The 19,753-nt window shown below is 37.0% G+C and overlaps 1 protein-coding gene across 5 annotated transcripts in view; it reads left to right on the forward strand.

Annotated features, from left to right (window-relative positions):
- Window positions 1–751: 751 nt before the first annotated feature.
- SNX29 (sorting nexin 29) overlaps window positions 752–19,753 on the forward strand; it is a 114,347-nt gene continuing 95,345 nt past the window's right edge. For all 5 annotated transcript variants that reach the window (XR_008232894.1, XR_008232895.1, XM_052773439.1 and 2 more), the window contains exons 1-5: window positions 752–845; window positions 6,439–6,503; window positions 7,361–7,413; window positions 11,013–11,137; window positions 18,036–18,216. Coding sequence is in view for 3 of the 5 variants with exons in the window: in XM_052773439.1 (XP_052629399.1) it covers window positions 839–845; window positions 6,439–6,503; window positions 7,361–7,413; window positions 11,013–11,137; window positions 18,036–18,216 (431 nt within the window). In the remaining 2 variants the exon portion in view is untranslated. The remainder of the gene's footprint in view (window positions 846–6,438; window positions 6,504–7,360; window positions 7,414–11,012; window positions 11,138–18,035; window positions 18,217–19,753) is intronic.

Raw genomic sequence — 19,753 nt, forward strand, 5'->3', positions numbered from 1 at the left:
CAAACACCTGAAACAGGTCTACAGAGCTATTGAATGTACTATTATTACTTTATCTAGGAACTCTTGAAAAAAAGATTACACTCTTTTACTCCACACAGCGTGGAGCAGTATGTGGCAAATGCACAGTGCTGTAGTGAGAAAGCGTGCAAACACAAACCAGCAAGATGATGCCTTAAAACGAGTCTACAACATGTAAGAAAATTACTTCATTACTTTGTCGTTTTTTTGTGTTACAGGTCTCACAATTTCCATACCCGTTTTTTGAAACACGAACGTTTCGGGACTTTAGCTTACGTAGCACATGTGGCAGTACAGAACACTTTAACTCCGTTTTTCTCATCTTTCACTTGCCCGGTATTTCTTCACTTCCCCGCAGAATTTCTGCAAGGGGTAGACGGTTAGGCTTTCTGTGAAGCGCTGGGATTGCCTCAGGATTTCCCGCCGCGGCAGAGCACACCGCGCTACTGCGTCCCCCCGCCCGCGGGAAGCTTTGCTGCTTGACGGAGGAGCGGGCTACAGCCAGCGCCGGCAGCCGCCCCTCGGGAGGAGGCGAGCAGCTTCGCGCCTTTTTCCCAGCAGCGGCGCCCGGCAGGAGCCCGCGCCCGGCGCCTGTGAGGGAAGGCGGCACCCTGACGGCTCGCTCGGGACGAGGCGGCGGGCGCACAGGACCTCTCTGCCGCACGCCGGGCGCGCCGCCGCGGCGCGGAGCGGTGTTTACCTTCCGGGGCCGCGGGGCGGAGTTCCGGGGCGGAGTGCGTGCGCTGGCCGGCCCGGCTTTGGGCTGCGCGGGAGGTGGGATCGGGTCCGGCGGACGGAGGGTGCGAGCCCTGCGGCCACCATGAGTGGTGAGTGGAGGGCTGGAGCGGAGCCCTCTCCGCTACCGAGGCGCGCTCGGTGCGGCCGCCGGGGCACTGTTGGGGCTGGTGGGGGCAGAGCTTGCCGGGGCGGTCCCCGCCGCTCCGCTGCCTGCTCGGTCTGGCGTGGCCCTGTCCCCCGCGGGCCGAGGCCCCTTTCTTCCCCCGTGCTTCTCCCCGGTGGGGCTGGGGGCTGTAGCGTGGTGAGGCACGGGAGACTCTGGCCTCGCTGGCCCCGCAGCGAGGGGCAGGGCTCGGCCGTTGCCTGCATCACCGCACCCCGCTCCTCGTTTTGGCTCCCAAAGCCTCCCAGAAGTGGTGTTTTACTTCGTTTTAAGTCCTCAAGCCTGCCCTTGAGCGTGACACTGGCTCACAGCACGAGTGATGATGGTCTCGGGGATTTCTGTTGCCTCAACGGTGCAAAATCACAGGAAATATTCCCGAGAATATAAATGAGTAGGAGAAAATAATAATGAAAAAATAATACGAACTTACTAACATGCAGTTGGTGAGAAGCATGACTAGTGGAAAAGAGTGGTCCCTTCCGATAATTAGGGTGTATTGTTGCTGTTTCTCTAACTCAGCCCTGACGAGGATGTGTCGGTTGTGGATGTGTTCATTTCTGGCCTCCGTGTTACAGTCAAGTGGTGTGTGGGTGTGCTAAATCCTGAGGGTTTTGAGGTGTTTGTGAGGGGAATATTTAAAAGCTTTGCACGAGAATTGGGATGCATAAACTTCAGGGCTGGAGGAAGCATAGCCACTTGAACGGGCCAGCGTAGAGACTTATTTGGTAGGATGGAGGAATAAATTTTAATAGATTTTTCCTGTAAATAAGTGGCACTTAGCATGTCTTAAAACACATTGGCAAGGGTTTGTTTGGTGTTTTTTTAAGAAGGGAGGTGCTTTAGTAAATGCTTTCATGGGTCTGCTTATACAACTTCAGTAATGGAAGTTGTGGACAACACTCCGCACTTGAAAATTAGATTGTATGTTTTTCTCCCACTGTGATTTAATATATGGTGAGACCTGTTACCAAAGATAGTGTAAAAAAAAAAAAAAAAAATTGAAGAGTTAACTGGAGTAAATAAATGCTACGTGTTTTATGGATAGTAGTAATTTCTGAAAATGAAACAAAAAATGAAAATGAAAACACTTCAGTTGTATTTTTCTCTGTTTTGTTGTCACCCTTGTGGTAAGAAGAAAAAAAAAAGACTTTTATGGAAGAATAGATAAGGAAAAAAAAAGATTATTGTGGGGAAACCTGTTAACTAGCATTGTGAAAAATGCAAGTAACATTCAAATCTTTCAAACCATGGAAAAAAAGTTTCTCAAATGTTTCAGATCTTGACACAATATAGACTAAATCCTAATTCTGAAGTTTTTAAGAGTCTGCATTTTCCTACAGAAAACTTCAGCCCTTCAGTGATGAATTCAGGCTGGGACTAGCCTTGTGCAAATTTGTGCACATCAGAGCCTAAATCTTCCTAGGAGACTCATCTTTGGGAGCTCTATTTGAATTCTGTGACTCAAAAGGCAAGGTGGCACCTCTCGTGGCATAAAGCCTCATCATGTAGTTATTTTTAATACCTTTAATCTTTTTTTTTAAACAGTGAGGAGATACAGCTTTATGAGGAGACAAAACATTTAATTACTTAATATACAATAATGCCTAAGGTTACATTAAAGCTAGTAGTTCAATTGCATGGCTAACCTGCCCCTGTGTAGCCCTTGCCAAGACCTATATGACATTTCCAACAATTTCAATTAGACAGCAAGATAATGAAAAGAATGCTAATTCTGCACTTTGCTAAACATTACTGTTACACAATACTATACAGTATTTTTCCAGAATAATGTAAGTGGAACAGATCAGGACAGAGAAATGTGTATCATTATCATGCTCGTTTCAGATAAAGGAGAGAGCTAATGTTAACATCATCAAATTTAACCATGTCCTTTTTTTAGCGGCAGTAACAGCACTGTCTACACCTATTTCCCTGCCCAATTTTAGCCCTTAAAAATAAAAGGGCTGTTCCTAAGATACAGATAGAAGAAGCTCTCTTCCTAATGGCTGTAATTATTTTTAACGTATATGTTTTTAGCTACAGTGTATTTCTAGTGGATGTGAAGGTAACTTCCTGTTGATTTGAGCAATGCTTTAATATTACTAATGCTGCTTACTAATTACATACTCATTTTATTGGACAGTGTTGAATAGGCTAAACTGCAAAGGGAGGTAACACAGGGTTACTAGATATATGTACTCGTCAAGAATTAGGGGTGGTGTCATTTGTTTAGTGACAGTTTCAAAAACCATAAAAATGCGACTAATTCAGGATGAGGCAGTAGAATCATAATAATGTAGTACAAGGTAGTATTTAAATTAGGTCTGTGTTTGATTTATCTTAAACTTGTACCCTCAGAACCTGTACTACAGCAAGCAAAAGGAATTGCAGTCTGAAATTTTGCATACAAGACTTCAGGAAGTATGTAAGGGCAATCTGAGGTTTGGTTTTTTTTTTTTTAACCTATATGCTAATGCTACATATGGTGCTGAAGAGAGCTGTACCTATAAAGAATTGGATGAAAATCCTGTTTTCCTTTATTTGCATAGTCAGTTTTCTTCTGCTGTAGGTGCGGATATTTCTGTCAGGGTATGGAGAGAAGTTTGCTTTAAAAATAGGAAAGCATGACTGTGAACAACAAAAGATGACAAGGGTCACAGAGGCAGGTGCAGTACCTGAGACTATTTTTAACCCTTTTTGACTGAGTAGATCTTTATGGGAGGAGTCTCTTTAAGTTTCTCAGTTTTTGTGACCTTATATTTTCACAATTATTTTTAGACTCATGTATGAACTTCCTTTTTTATTGCAATAGTCTAAATATAGCCTTTTTTCTGAGTAATGCTGGTTTTATGCATTCTATGTTTTGTATTTGTATGTGTTACTGCAGTTTTTACCACTGTTCTGAATCAGTAGAAAGGTATTTTGGTTAGTTTGTGATACACCGTTAGTCTTTAAATCAACTGGAGTGGATCACACTTAATTGGTGCTCTTGTCTGAAAATATGCTCTTTTTAATTTTTGTTGAAGACTTAGTTTAGAAAATGAAGACTGTAAAAGAACAAAATCTTAAATAGAGTTGGTAGAGATTTATTTTTACCTTCTATCTACTTGAAACAAAAATGTTGCTAACTACTACTATGTTTTCTAGGCTTATTACAAAGAAAAATATATCCTCTGCTTGCAAAAACACACAACTTAATCTTTCAGTTTTTAAAAAATGTTAGACTTTGTGAATATTCTTTTTCTTCTACCTGCAAAATTTCTGTGTTAAGCACAGCAATAGAAGAATTCTGAAGACATGCATTGAGCAGAAACCTCGGCCAGCCCTCATTATACACATTATGTGGCCTCACAGCCCTGTTAATGGTGAAGGTGATCTGAACTGCTTATGGAAATTATTGGTTCTAATCATGTGTAGTCATAATTGTTATTAGTACAAATGTACAAGTAAAATAAAGACAAAATACACATTACACTGCACTAAGTCTGTGTAAATTTAAGACTTTGATATCACATGCTTTAGTCTTTTAGAACATTGATTAACATAGTGATCATCTGTAGGTTTTCTGTATTTATGCATTTTTTATGTTGTTCACAGTCTGGTATTTAGTTGTAAACCATTTCTGTGTTACCAAATAGACACAAAGATGCCAAAGAGATGTGAATTTAAAAACTAACATGTATTGCATTTGAAAGACAAACTTAACCCACATACTTAATATTTTCATTTGATAGATGTTTTTTGGGTTGCAAAATTATTAATTACATGCATTTGTTCTCAAGTAGTCTCAAACTGTTAATATAAAGAGAAATGTTGCATTATGCCTATTCTCGCAGGTGTGTGGGTAGCATAAGACTGTAGAAGTAATGAGTTTTGAAACAGTGGAGAAAATCTGCAGGTTTGTTTATATTCAGTGTTACTGTGCATCTCTGAAGGAACACAAAGTGGAAGTAGTAGGGATTATATGAATTTAACCTTATCTTCACAGTGGCATAACTAGCATAGTTGTTTGGAAGTTAAAACCTACTTGGTATGGGGTTTGTTTCTGGAGTCCTTTACTAGCATTGAACATTGTTTGCATCTTCACCTGACTTTCCATGCATTGGAGTATTTGACTAGCAGAACCAAATCTCATACATCATGTGTCTGCACAGTTTGAGTCAGAGTTCAAAATCGGAAGTATAACTTCTTGAAAATCCACTGTACTCAGCTAAATAAGCATTGTGAAGCTTAGTTAGCTAGCAGCTACATTACACATTTTTCCTATTGTTTTCTTTATTCTGGCATTGTGTATTATAGACTTCTGGGTTTTTCTTCTCCTGATCCCATATTTAGGATGAAACAAAGGCACAATAATTTCACTAGCACAAATTCTGTCTCCTTCTGCTGGTTTAGGAGCAAACTACTTTGAATGGGATTACGAAGATAGGAAATTCTGGTATTGGGACCTCGCAGTGTTGGACAGCAAGACGAAGAGACACACGTCTTTGATGTCATCTCTATTTACTAGAGGGCTTATTGTGTAGTGTTTGATTTTCGGTATCTGGAGGAACTTGCTTGTGCAGAGTTTTGATAATTGGCTTTCAGTCTATGCATATATTAGTTGTATGTTCTTTAAGAGGAAAAGAAGAATGGAATGATTTTAATTCCAGAGAGGTCACAGAGGTTTTTGAAGGATATTTTGAACTTAAGCTCGGAATAAAGAAATGACAGAGGTGATGTAGGTTAATTAAACAATAAATTTTACACATATTCACAGGAGTTTATAAAGCATATTCCAACAAGCAAAGTGTTATGCTATTTGTTGTTGAAATGATTGAGAAGTTAAAGATTGTCTTGTGTAGTTGCTTGTGTAGTAACAAACTAGATTTTATAGGTGTTAATCAGAAATAACTATGCTGGCAGTTAAATTTTAAGGGATTTATTATAACAATTGCTCTCTGTTCCCCTGACTTAAAAGTCTTTCTGCAGTAAGGTGGTTTGACACTAAGAAGATATTCCTGCTGTCTCTTTCTCATTTTCCATTCTTTTCTTGTGCCATGATGATATATTACGCTGGTAGTTGTCCCAGTATGAAGATTTATGGGGTTGCAGTGCGAGCTCCATCATACACCTAATACAACCAACCAACCAAAAAAAAAAAATCTTAAACTAGGTCAATTCCAGGCTTGCAATATGGCCCCACAGGTGGTTGTGCTAAGAAGCTAGGGGCAAGCTGTGCTGATTGTGCACAATTATACTGTATTTGGTATTGCTGCAATATACCTTATATCATTAAACCAAAATCTTACTAATATAAGACTCCAGATATTTCAAACATTATTCCTGCGTTTTAGAGAAAGGCTACTTGGAACCTCAAAACACAGACTTGTACTGCATCATTTTACTTAGAGAAAATACATTAATAAATTTAATGGAATAATTGGCTTGGGAAGAAAGTTTTCAGGGCCCTGGTGTTGGCCCAAATGTATTTTTCTTAAAAAACTATTTTAAAATGATATCATTTTGTTGAATTTCAGGTTCACAGAATAATGACACTAAAAGACAGTTTCTTCTAGAGCGGCTACTGGATGCAGTTAAACAGGTGAGAAATCGGATACATATTTCTACAGTATACTCACTCTAAGTTGTCAGTACTAGCAGGAACTGTCTTTGCCCTTTTTTCTCCCCTTTATGAGACAAAGATGTCGTCTTTCACACAGTACTACTGAGTTTTTGTGTATGCTAGCAAACAACTATTATGCAGTATTTGTTTAAAATTCTTGTTCTTGACAGATTATATTTGTAGTATTTATATGTTATAATAATAAAGAATATATATTACAAATATATATATTTGTAATACTTATATGACTGAACTAAACTGTAGTGTACTGCAAAGGCTAAATTGGTTAACATTTTACAGTAGCAGCTTTTTTTCTTTACACTAAGATTTTAGTGAATGGTTAAAATACAGGCAAAGATGGGGTTTATTTATGTAGGTATGTATCTTGTATCAACATGAAGTTCAGAAAGTAGAATTTCATAAACTGGATTCAATTTAGGAGAGCTTGGGAGGCAAAGGAGTGCTTCAAAAGTAAGCCAATGGTATGTTTTATAAAGAATGATTCTTCTGTAATTGTAGCACTGAGCTGAATAGAGGCAGTGTTTGTTTTTGTGGGTGTACATTTAAAACTCAAAAGTAGTAATTTTTACTCAATTTTAAATTTATTGAAGGATCTGCAGGTGTGTTCTGGCTAGCAAGAATATATTTGAACTGCAAGAGTAGCCTGTTAGTGGAACATGATGTTGTGAAGCACTTTTTTGTTGCAGGCTGTGTTTGCCAATGCTTTATTTTGTACTGCTTCCTTTTTTGTTATGACTTTGTTTCTTATATGGAAATATTTCAGAATATTGAGTTTGTTAGTGTAACAAAAATTCCTTAAAATCTGTTTATTGCAGTGTCAAATACGGTTTGGAGGAAGAAAAGAAATTGCTTCAGACTCTGATAGCAGGTAAAATGGTCTAAGAAACTTTTAACATGCTTAGATTATGTATCATAATGACATAAAACATGACACAAAATACTTGACATGCTCAGAAAACCCCCAGTTTCTTTTGTTTATACAAAAACTGACATGGGACTGAATTTTTCATCTTGTTACAAATTTGGCAGCTTAACAAAGAGTGTTCTTCTCTATGAAGTTACAAGTGTTTAAGTGGCTGCAGAATTCCTGATGAAGCATTGAATTCTGAGGTCTGAACATGTGATTGGGAGAATTTATCTTCTCTAAAACCTCTTCTAAAATGAATGCATATTTATTACCAATACACCTGTGTTTTGTGGAGCTTGACACTTAAGTGTCAAGTGTGTTTATCACATAGTCATTAAGAAAATTTTCATTCTTATTTTTTCTTATTCCTGACATGTTTTAAACCTGTTTTTCTTCTTTTTCTGTCCAAGAAGTTGTTCCTTTTTATTAATGTAAGTCAAAAAATGTCATTTAATTCCTATTAGTTGCATTAGTTGTTGGATATGGCATATTGGTTTCTAAGGCTTTTACGAAGATGACTGGTGGACAGAAATTGCTGTGCTTTTTGTATCCTATTGAGTCTTTCTCAGAATCTGTCCTATCGAAGAATCTCGGATAAATAAAATACCAGAATAAAATGCAGTTGTTTGTTGTCCTTTTTCATATGTCTTTGAAGTTTGACTCTGCCTTTGGGGAAGAAGTTAATTATCTGTTGACCATTTATAAATCATGCATAAAATTCTCTCCAATCCTCTCCCAATTCAGTCTTTAAGAACATGTCTAAGGGTGTGGTTTCATGACTTCTGGAAAGCCAGTGTAAGAACTCATTGCTACTGAATGGGTGGGGAGGGTTCATGTATCTCCTCAAGATCCCTGACTTCAGTACTACTCCCTTCTACCACCTTTTTAAGCAATGCCTGGTGATCATCCAGTCCCCTCTGAATTAATTTAATAAAAGAAGAAATAATGCAGAAGGATAACTTTCTGCCATTTTAGCGAGTTAAATCAGTAAAACATCTGGTGAATGCTAGAGTTGCTGCAAGGAGGGGAAGATCGCACAGCTAGAAGCAATGGGAAGTGCAGAAGAGGAGGAAGAAGCAACAAGGGGTGAGAGGGCAAACCCATCACCTTTCAGGAGCAGCTTGTAATGCAGCTCCTTTGCATTACCTGTTTGTGAAACTCCAGGCTAATGCTGCTCCATAGCAGCTTAAGCCTGTCTGACTTTTGGCTACTACTGTCATCCTGTCCTGCCCTTGGCTGTTTCAGCCTACAGTGTTTTGGGGAAACAGACTCAGAGAAATAGTTTTCTATTGAACTAGCATAGTGGAAACAGTTCAGTACAGGGTCTGTTCAGCACAGGGTTTGTTGGACAGAAGCTGGTGCGAGGGAGGAAGCAAGAAGATGTAGGTGCGATAAAGGGATGGTGGGGCTGAAGCACCTAGCAGCTGGACTGGCTGTGCAGCTATAGCTATTGGCACAGAAGCATCAGCTAGGGATAGTTATTTAATCTTTACTGTTTAGTTTATGTGAGACAACGTATTGACGATATTTGCCTTTGTAGTAGATTGTGTAAACTCGGCTAAAAGGAAGTACCTCCTATGTAGAACAAATTCTCTGATCTAAAACTTCTGCTTTGTTGCTCAGTGTGTGTGAATAACTGCTTTGCTGCAGTTGTTTAATAATTTGAATGATGACCTTGAGTATTTGTCTTCTGATAAACAGTGAGAGTTAGGATTCCAAAGATATGATGCTGGCCAAATTTTACTTATAAATATTTTCCTTAGAATTTGGTAGACATGCTGAATAATAGATTATAGCTAGGCAGTTTCAGGATTAAAAAGAAAGTGGAAATTACATTAATAGATTTTTTTTTTTCCTAAATTCCATGGTGTTTGGGGTTGTTACTATGCGAAACATTGTGAGATAATTTTGAAAATGAGGATAGTCTGAGAATTTAGATCAAAATTCAGTAAAATCTGTGATTCTCCAAGTTTTGTTCTCCCAGTGATTTTTTTTGTCTTTGAGATTATAATTGTTCAGAGGTCTATGTCTATGTACACTAGACTTCTCCATGTTTTTCTGTATATTTTTATTTAACATACCCTTATAATGCTATCTAGTAAATATACTACGTATATTGGGCATTGTAGAATACCTGATTTATTTATTTTATTTTGTTTTGTTTTACTAGTGGCTAAATTTTCCTGTAAAATGCTGCATAGTTTTCTTGCTTTGATTTTAAGTGCACATGGATTTTTAATAATATGAGCTCTTTCACAGAACCTAGTTTTGGTTCTGCTTTTTCTGATTTGAAAAAGTTTAGGTTTTGTTTTTCAGGGAGGGAGGTCGTGTCTGCTGGAATTTCCATTTTTAACAGCAGCAGTCTTTTTGGCAAAAATTAATCACAATTGCTACACAATCATCTTGAGTATTGTTGCAATTATATTCTGCTTTATTAGTAAAGTTTTCCTAACAAAGTAAAGTTTTCTTAACATAGATGTACTGGAAAGCATTACGTGTTAAAAGCTCTTCTGTCCAGGGCAGTTATGGTAAATATACCTCTTTTTCTGTCAGTGCTCCTCCTGAGTTCTTATGCTTTTTTGTGACCCTGAATAGAACTCTCTTCTTCTGGAATGCTGGGGCAGAGTCCTGAGCCATTTTGTCAACTGTTTTTATTTATTTGCTTGAACTTAGTTAAAGTATCTGTCCTTCCTTTTAGTAATCAGCTTTGGTAGCCAGGTGACAACTTTCTCAAAGCTTAAGTTTTAAGTGGTGTTTATTTAATGGCAAAATAAAACTTAGAGAAAATGAGATTTCAAACAAACAGGTTGCATTCATGTCTGTTATACCTTAAGCCTCACTATTCCCTGTAGGTTACAATAATACTCCTTTCTTTGGCAGGCTGAATTTTAAAACTTTGCTGGTTTTACAGTGGTTCTACCTCTGTGAAAATTGGTTTATTAGCTGGGTTATGTTTAAAAAAAAAATAGTCAGGAAATTTATAAATGGTATTGTAGAGAACATCATCAACAACTAAAGATTCAACACATCTCCAGAAAAATCTTTCTTATTTTCCTATGCCTGGGATTTCTGAAGGACATAAAAATGTATGTTTATTTGTTGTCCTAGGCTTGGATTATAGCATACTAATGCCAATTAACAAAATAGTCTATTAACTGTATAGGAAGTTACAGCATATTTTCAGAAAATCATTCATTGCATGTATAGTACAAAGTATATTTATGAAAATGTATTTGCATTACATGAAAAATAGGTAATCTGAAGCTGAAATAACATGACTAACAATCTCTATAGCAGGTGAGAATGATTTCTCAAACTGATTGCCAATTCTTCTGAATGTAATTCATGCCCCAGCTTTGGACAGTCATGATGAGACTGTGGGTATAAGTAGATTATACTGTTTGCAAATAATGAGATTAGTGCATACAAGGGGTCTTTTACTACATATAAGAGAATGGTTCACCTTTACATTCTCTATTCAGAGATTTGGAATAAGCCTGCTCTATAGAAACATAGTTGATTGTTCTTTTCACATGGTTTCTTTAAAAATTCTGTTGCAGAGTCACTTGTTTGTGTGCTCAGTTTGAAGCTGTGTTACAGCATGGTCTGAGGAGGAGCCGAGGATTAGCATTAACAGCAGCAGCAATCAAACAGGCAGCGGGTTTTTCCAGTAAAACTGAAACAGGTAATTCGTTAATCATAAGTATTCTATTTTAAACAGTTGATAAGTACAAGCAAATGGTATAATTTCTAATGGAAGTTTTTAAGCAGTGCAACAAACTGCAGACTGTTGGTAGCATACTTAATACTTGGACTCTCATTAAGCAGTGAAAATGGTTTTTGCTTTCATAATCTAGTTTAACTTTCATATCAAGTTTATCTAGAAATTTTGGTGTTTGGAAATCTGCGTTTCTTACAGTTCCATCATGAATAGTAACACTGGCAAATTTCTTTTGAGTTCTGGTAGGCATAAACGTTGTGTAATTGTGCTGTTAAGTTTTTGCTACAACATTTTCATTCTTAACTTTACTCTGTTCTTCAACTGCCATTTTCTATAGCATCAGATAAGTTTGACTTCTAAGTATTGATGTAATTTTAAAAACAAAACTTACATTACTGATATTGGTTGGGTTGTTTTTTATTACTTTCTTCACATTTAAAGAAAAGATTCCTTTATTTTTGTTGCCTTCTCTTCACCTTGAAGCTTCCCTTGTTTTATTTATCAAAAGTATGTGAAGGTGTTAATTGTCATCAGTTTTATTGTGAAGTTTGACATACACTATCTTTTTTCTTAAACAGGGAACACATAATATAAAGAAGTTTCTTTTCAGCTTTTGAAACTCCGTCAAGTGTAACATGTAACACATAGTGTGGTTTTTTTTTTTTTTAAATATATTCAATGGTACTAAAATTGTTAATACATTTGATCTCCAGCCATAAACTTCCAGTTACACCAGACAACTGCATATAATGGATATTACATTAACACAAAATGTGTAGCTTGATATAATGGTGTTTTTAAATTGCTGTAACAACAGACTTGTTTCCTGTGGATGATAGGGTGAAATGTTGGGTCTTGTGTGCTGACTTACCTGCTAATGGGTTAGAGCCTCCAGATTTAGCTTTTTGGGGGAGCTAAAATAGCTATGCTTTTAGATAAGTTGGTGAGTTTCCCATGTTTGCCTCTTTAACTTAGTAGTGAGCAAGACTTGACACTTTGCGGACTCTAAATGAACAAGTAAGAAAAAATTCAGCTGTTTGCACAATCTTTACACATTTTTTGGCTCTTCTGTATGCTTTTTTCTCCCTTGTGTGTGTTTGTAATTGGGGATTAGATACTCTGTGGTCTCTTTCAGCCTCTGGGTAGTTTGCATCTCTTTAATGGGTAGTGATTTGGTTATCCACTTTTTATCCCCCCAGCTTGCAATTGAGAGTCTTATGCTTTGTTGCAGAGAATGTTCTCCCCTGTTACACCCTCTCTGTTTTATGCAAATAGTGTGTCTTTAAGTTTTAAGGTATTATGTACAATCCTTATGACTTCTTTCTTGTCTGTTAGTAATGTCAAGGGTGTATGAAATTTTTGGTCCTTAGTGGTCAGATGTACAAAGGTGCATCTCTGATACTGGGGAACTTTAATAACAATTTAGCTATATGCTTGTGCATGTGTCTTATCTGGGGGCTTGTCAGTGAGATGATGTGGAGGAAGAGGAGAAAGTCAGGAAAGTTATCTATGGTTGGGGAATGGAAGAAGGAGGAAAACATCATTTTTACTCCTTAAGAAGCTTAAGCAATGTATGGAAGTTCAAGAACAAAAATGTGGCTGCTTTGCAGCAAATTGAATTCTGTACTGTGACTAAGAAGAGAAGCTTTTTTTTTTTTAATGGAAATTACTGGGTTCCACTGCATTTATCTTTGTGAATTAGTGTTGCATTTTTTTTTTTCCCTGAAAGCAGTTGCAAAGTACTTCTATTTTTAAATCACTTTCAGGCAAATGAATCTGGTATAAATTATATTTTGTTCTGTCTAATGTAATCACAGGTGTCATCTTTTTCTTTAACATAGTGGAATGCTGCTGTTTAGGCTATACATTCAGGTTTTGACAATTGAAAAATAAAATTGTTCAGCAATGTTTTTATTCAAAATTTACAGATACTTCATGACCACTGTACTTTCAAATGGCTGTAAACAATGTAGCATCATGTTGCATCTAAGAGCTTCAGTGTTTTACTTTGTTGTTCTTAAATGAAAATAAAAGTTTTTATTTAAAACTCTATGACTTAAAAATCCTATTTAAAATATTTTAATTTTTTAAATATATATTCAAGTAAATAAATTCCTAACATCAGTGTGATTTCGTGTCAATTGATGGTGTGGTCATTACTGGCATATGCAGCTCCTTTAATCTTATATTAAGCAATCTAAACAAAAGCAGCAAACAATAGAACTGTATTCTGTCTTTAGTTTGTAATAATATGAGGGTGTCTTCATTTAACTCCAGTTAAGGTTATGTGAGAATACTGTAGCTGATGCAGTATTTACTAAAAATTATTAGGATAATGTTGTTGAAAGGTTCTAAATAGATGAACTCTTCCACTGCCTCTGGTTGTTCTTTCTGCTATGTTATTAGAGGTTCCAGACTTGCTGAAACCTTTCCGTCAGTAATAGCAGTGTTTTTTCTGCACTCAGTCAGAGGATCATAGGCCAATTCAAGTTGGAAGGGTCCTCAGGAGGTCTGCAGTCCTACAAAGATCATCTGTGAGGTTAAACAAGGTTGCTCAGGGCTTTATCCATTTGGGACTTGAAAACCTCCACAGACTGCACAACCTCTTCGGTCAAGCATGTTCCAACATTTGACTGTCCTCATGATGAAAGAGTTTTTCCTTATATCCACTCTGAGCCTTTCTTGTTTTAATTTATGCCTGTTGTCTGCTGTCCTCCTGCTATGTGCTGATGTGAAAAGCCTAAATCAGTCTTATTGATGACTTCCTTGTAGGTGCTGGAGGACTGCTATTAGGTGTCTGCCCTCCTCCTAAGCCTTCTCTTCTCCTGGCTGAAGCAAAATTTTGTCTTTGTTGCTTTTTTTTCTTTTGTTTTTAAATAGTTCTGGTGCTGCATATTACTACAGATTAATGTATATGCTTTGATGCTATAATTGTAGAATAGTATTATCCGTTTATAGATAGGTAAACCATGGCAGAATTACAGATGTGGCTTGTTCACAGTCTCATGGCATGTCAATACCAAAAATGGGAATGTATTTTGAAATCGTTGCTAAGTCACAATATGTTTATAGCTTTACTATGTTGCATGTCATAGCTTGCTTATGAATAGTAGGACATTGTAGAGTAATGCTGAGGGCTAATATGGTAAAACTATTAGTTGCTGTGGTTAGAAATGAAAATGATAGACTAAGGCTTATAGAATATAAACTTTATTTAATGATAGTCTCAATTAAAAGTGAAAGAACTAATATTTCCAACTATACCAAAGAATGTTCTACTATGAGACACTTGTGACAAACATGAAACTGTTCTTTAATTACTTGACAGAACAGACACTGAAATGCACGATGGCTGCACAGTGTAAATTGTTTTCTTTACTTTTTTTTGCATAAGAAGGCACTGAACCTGGCTTCAGATTGATCTCTATGCTCTCAGCTTGAGACATGACTGCTGTTTAGGGCTGATTAACGATTGGTGGTATTGCAGTTATTGGAACTGTGATATTATTAAAACTAAACTGTTTTCACAAAGTGATTAATATTTGGGTGAATTGCATAATGTCACTGTCTTCTCTGCCTACAGTACATTTGTACAAATTGTATTTTACTGAAATTAAAATGATCTTACTTCTGAATAACAAGAATTGGATTATTTGCTATGAAAAATAATAACAGTTAGGACTTTGATTTTCATTTAACGCTACTCTCAAATAAGAGAACTTAGTGATTTGAAAATGCCACTTACATTACTGTTTTTATAAAGTATGTCATGGAGGGACTTAGAGTATGGAATGCTCTTACTTTATTTCCATTGGATGGATTTTGATTAAAAACTGATGATAATCCAAATTTTGAAGCTTTTCAAAATCCTTGATATCTGTAAATAATCAGAATGCCAAGAAACACTGCGTTTCACTCTTGGCACAAGGGGAAATCTGCTTATTTTCTATATTCCTATAATATTTTTCATTTCCTACTTTAGTATTGTTTTGAGCTTTAGCAAGATAGAAAAGTGAATTTTATTGGTCACAAAAAACAATTAAATCACTGTCATCTTGATACATATCTGGCATTTTAAAGAGTGCTTTTTTTACATATGCATGTGTTTTATTTTTGAAATGCAGATCAAGTAAGTTGAAGCCAAAGGAGTAGGACATATGGTATTTGAATGCTCTTACATGTTCGGTGGACCTCCTTATTGTTTGCATGTTAATGTGCCTATGACGTTCCCTCAGCAAGTTTGCAGATGACACCAAGTTGGGAGGCAGGGTTGATCTGCTTGAGGGTAGGGAGGCTCTACAGAGAGATCTGGACAGGCTGGATCGATGGGCTGAGGCCAATCGTATGAAGTTTAACAAGGCCAAGTGCCGGGTCCTGCACTTCGGTCACGGCAACCCCATGCAGCACTACAGGCTTGGGGAAGAGTGGCTGGAAAGCTGCCCGGCAGAGAAAGACCTGGGGGTGCTGGTTGACAGCCGGCTGAATATGAGCCAGCAGTGTGCCCGGATGGCCAAGAAGGCCAACGGCATCCTGGCCTGTATCAGAAATAGCGTGGCTGGCAGGAGCAGGGAAGTGATCGTCCCGCTGTACTGGGCACTGGTGAGGCCTCACCTCGAGTCCTGTGTTCAGTTTTGGGCCCTTCACTACAGGAAAGACATGGAGGTGCTGGAGCGTGTCCAGAGAAGGGCAACCAAGGTGGTGAGGGGCCTGGAGCACAAGTCTTATGAGGAGCAGCTGAGGGATCTGGGGCTGTTCAGTCTAGAAAAGAGGAGGCTGAGGGGAGACCTTATCGCTCTCTACAACTATGTGAAAGGGGGTTGTAGTGAGGTGGGTGCTGGTCTCTTCTGTCAGGTGGCTGGAGATAGGACGAGAGAAAATGGCCTCAAGTTGAGGCAAGGGAGATTTAGGTTAGATATTAGGAAAAATTTTTTTACTGAGAGGGTTGTCAAACATTGGAATGGGCTGCCCAGGGAAGTGGTTGATTCACCATCCCTGGAGATACTAAAAAAGCGAGTGGACAGGGTACTCCAGGGCATGGTTTAGGGGGCATGGTTAATGGTTGGACTCGATGATCTTGAAGGTCTTTTCCAACCGAAATGATTCTATGATTCTATGAGGTCCTCGTTCAGCAAAATATATCTTTAGTTTTACATCCTACATTGTCAATTCAATCGTTCCTGTGTGTTTTACACATTTGTCTAATTTAGAAGAGCTCTGGATTATTCTTGCATAGCTGTCAGACCTATTTGGCAAAACTTTTAGTTAATGAGTCTAACCTGCTTGTTACGTGTTTAGGTGTCTAAAACTGTATTATAAACTTTGCTAATCTAATGCTGTATTTGGCTTTCAGCAGAGATTAATAAAAAACCCCATACCCTCAAATGAGCATATTTCACCAAAAGAAGTCATAAACTGTGGTGAAAACCTAATCAAAATCTGACTGCATGCTCTTTATTTAGCAGAGAGAAGGAGAAGCATCATGGATGGCCGTTTCTTAAAATTCTTACTACATTAAAAAAGATTGAGAAAAGTGATAAGCAAGGAGTGGCAGGATCAATATGTTTCCTCTCGTGCATTTTTTTTTCTGTGTCTTTGAGGAAATTTTTTACCTGTCTTAAACATCTGCTTTATGCTGCCTACATTGAGTTTATGATCAAAAGCCAGCATGATATTTGAGGTGATAGCGTGCCATTCACTTGTACGATAGAATAATTTTCCCTTTTTTGTTAACTTAAAAAAAAAAAAATTGTTGAACAAAGACATTCATTAAACTGTCCAAAGGAGTACCTGCATGTCTTCCTTGAGAGACTGATATGTTTTAAATTTTTTGTAATGCTTGGGTTTCTCAGATTTTTTTTTTTTTTTCTCTTAAAAATATCCTATTTGCCTTAAATACAGTCTCTTAATATGTTTCTAACTGTATAGATTAACAGTGTTCAAACTGTTCTAGTTATTCAAGCAATTCTATTTATAACAAATCAAAGCCACCTGAACGTTATTGTTAATGTTATATTTTAAGATACTTCAAGCAGTATGTGTTTGATGCAACATTAATGACTAGTGATTGCCAAACTATACCATATAGTAAAGATTCAAGTCTTACAGATGAATCATCTGATGTTTGGTTGTTCTTTTCACCCTGAGAAAATGGGTAAGAGGTGAATTGTAATAATTATGTCCTTAAAATATGTTCTTATTCAGTTAAGAAACAGGAACATGTAAAATACTAGGTGTTTTATTGTATGTTTACAATTATGGATGTAGATTTTTGTTACCTCTGAGAAATTTGAGGCAACTGCAGAAAAACTATTTATCAATATTTGGGGGCAGGGGAAGAAAAGTATTTTAGTGGAAAGGGGTATTGTTCCATTTTAAATGTAACACTTTTGTTTTTTAAAGTAACATGAATTTGTCATTTGCATGTCTGCAAATTCTGGAGCTACCGGTTCCTTTGGACCTAGCTTCTAACATTTCACAATCAGCAGTAAGATAGAGTTCTAAAGAATTTTTTTTCCTTTGCATTATTTATTACCAGCTGAACATGTGAATCTGTTCTATGGATGAAATACTAGCTTATATGTGCTTTTAAACATGAATTCTATTTAAAAATGTAAAATAGAATCCTTTAATATGTGTGTTTGGCTTTTCAGTGAAGTAAAAAGTTCTAAGTGCTTAAATAGCCCAAGTTCTGTAGAAATAAATAACCTATCTAACTGGAGAGTTATACGAAGATGGTAAATGATTCACCTTTGTTCAAAGTTATATATCATTACCTGCTTGTTTTACAAAATTGCATGTAAATGCATTCTGATACGAGCTTAGCATTTTTGGGTGGTTTTTTTTTATTATTTTTTGATTCCAGAGCCAGTGTTTTGGTACTATGTGAAAGAAGTTCTGAATAAACATGAACTGCAGCGCTTTTACTCTCTGAAGACAATTACTACAGATATTGGTAGAGGCCGGGCTTGGTTGCGCTGTGCACTAAATGAACATTCCCTGGAAAGATATGTTCATATGCTGCTTGCAGATAAGAATCGACTCAGGTACTGTATTTGATATCTTTGTAATGCAGGAAATGTATTGACAAATGAAGTATTGAGATAAAAAAACCCCAACCAACCAACCAAAAAACACAGCTGTAATAATACACCATATTAATTGCTCTGTTAGTGAAGCCACTTAACCTCATACTTTTGTTTTGTTCATTTTTGAAATTTGGCAGCTATTCGGATAGTGGCTTGTGCCTATATCAACATGTGGCCCGAAACTGGCTTCATTCTAGCACATGAGAATATATGCTTCTATCCTCGTCTTCATTTCCATCCTCACTTCCCTGTTCTTTCAACAGTTTTCCTCACTGAGACCTTGACACCAAGCTTTGAGGTGCCCCTCTCATTCCATTAAAATAGTACACAGTTGCAGCCTTGATCTTACCAATTCGTCAATGGTAGTTGCCTGTTGCCTTTTAGAGATGCTCATCCTGTAATTGAAAAGCTCCTGCAGTCAAGGGATAGGTAGCTACTACTGCAGATCACTTTGAAGCAGTTTTGTACCAGTTTGCAAACCTTCTTACAGAGTTACTGAGAATAACTTACTATGCATTGTGAAATCCTAAGGTACTTTGGATGTGCAAAATGCACTTAAGTTCATACTTAACTGCGTCCCACCTTTTTCCTCATGCATCTTCAGCTCCTTTTCTTTTTGCAAATTTGGGGTATTTTCCTTTTTTATCAAGAACTGTTGAGCTTGATCGAGTCCAGTGGATTCAGCAGAAAGGCATTCTTTCCATTTGTGTCAATTAATGGATGTACTGGATAAGATTATTGCCAGAACTGAGCTCATTAGTACCTCCTTTTCATTTTTAGTCTGTTCGAGTTCTCTGTAGCTTTCTTGCAAGACAGATTTTGATATGAAATCAAATAAAGACGAATGAAACAGCAAAGGAAAAAAAAATATGAAAACCATTGGATTGCTATGTCACTAATTATTCTCATGCTTGTAGCAATACTTGCACAGTATCAGGATTATCAGCTCTCTCTGCATTGTACATGAAATATTATTTCTAAAAAGGCTTATTCCAGAATATTTAAGACTTAAATGTTACCCAGATTCAAATGGGATTTACAGAATCAGTTTACATCCCCAATTCTTACCTGTTTTGGAAACTTTTAAATGAATCTGTCAAAATTGTTTAATATAGGTTGAGGGTTTTCTTGCTTTTTGTTTTTATGTTTAGTTAACTGAATGCTGATAGTAAAAATACAGCTTCCTGCTACTAAAAAGAACCAGGTTTAGAACAACTAAATTCATGTGTTCACAGTGAAATTCGTGTTAACTTTTTTTTTCTTACATCCAAATTCCTAGTTGACTCTGACTATTTAGGGTAGTTGATGTGGTTTTGGATATTGAAACAGGTCACCAAATCATAGAATAGTAGAATGGTTTGGGTTAGAAGGGACCTTTAAAGATTGTCTAGTCCAGCCCCCCTGCCATGGCTAGGGACATCTTTCACTAGATGATATTGCTCAAGATGAAGTGGATCTTTTCGTTTGTGTTCTTGTATTCAAATATTTTATAAAA

This window comes from Harpia harpyja, chromosome 21 (genome assembly GCF_026419915.1).
Source record: "Harpia harpyja isolate bHarHar1 chromosome 21, bHarHar1 primary haplotype, whole genome shotgun sequence".
Taxonomy (NCBI): Eukaryota; Metazoa; Chordata; class Aves; order Accipitriformes; family Accipitridae; genus Harpia; species Harpia harpyja.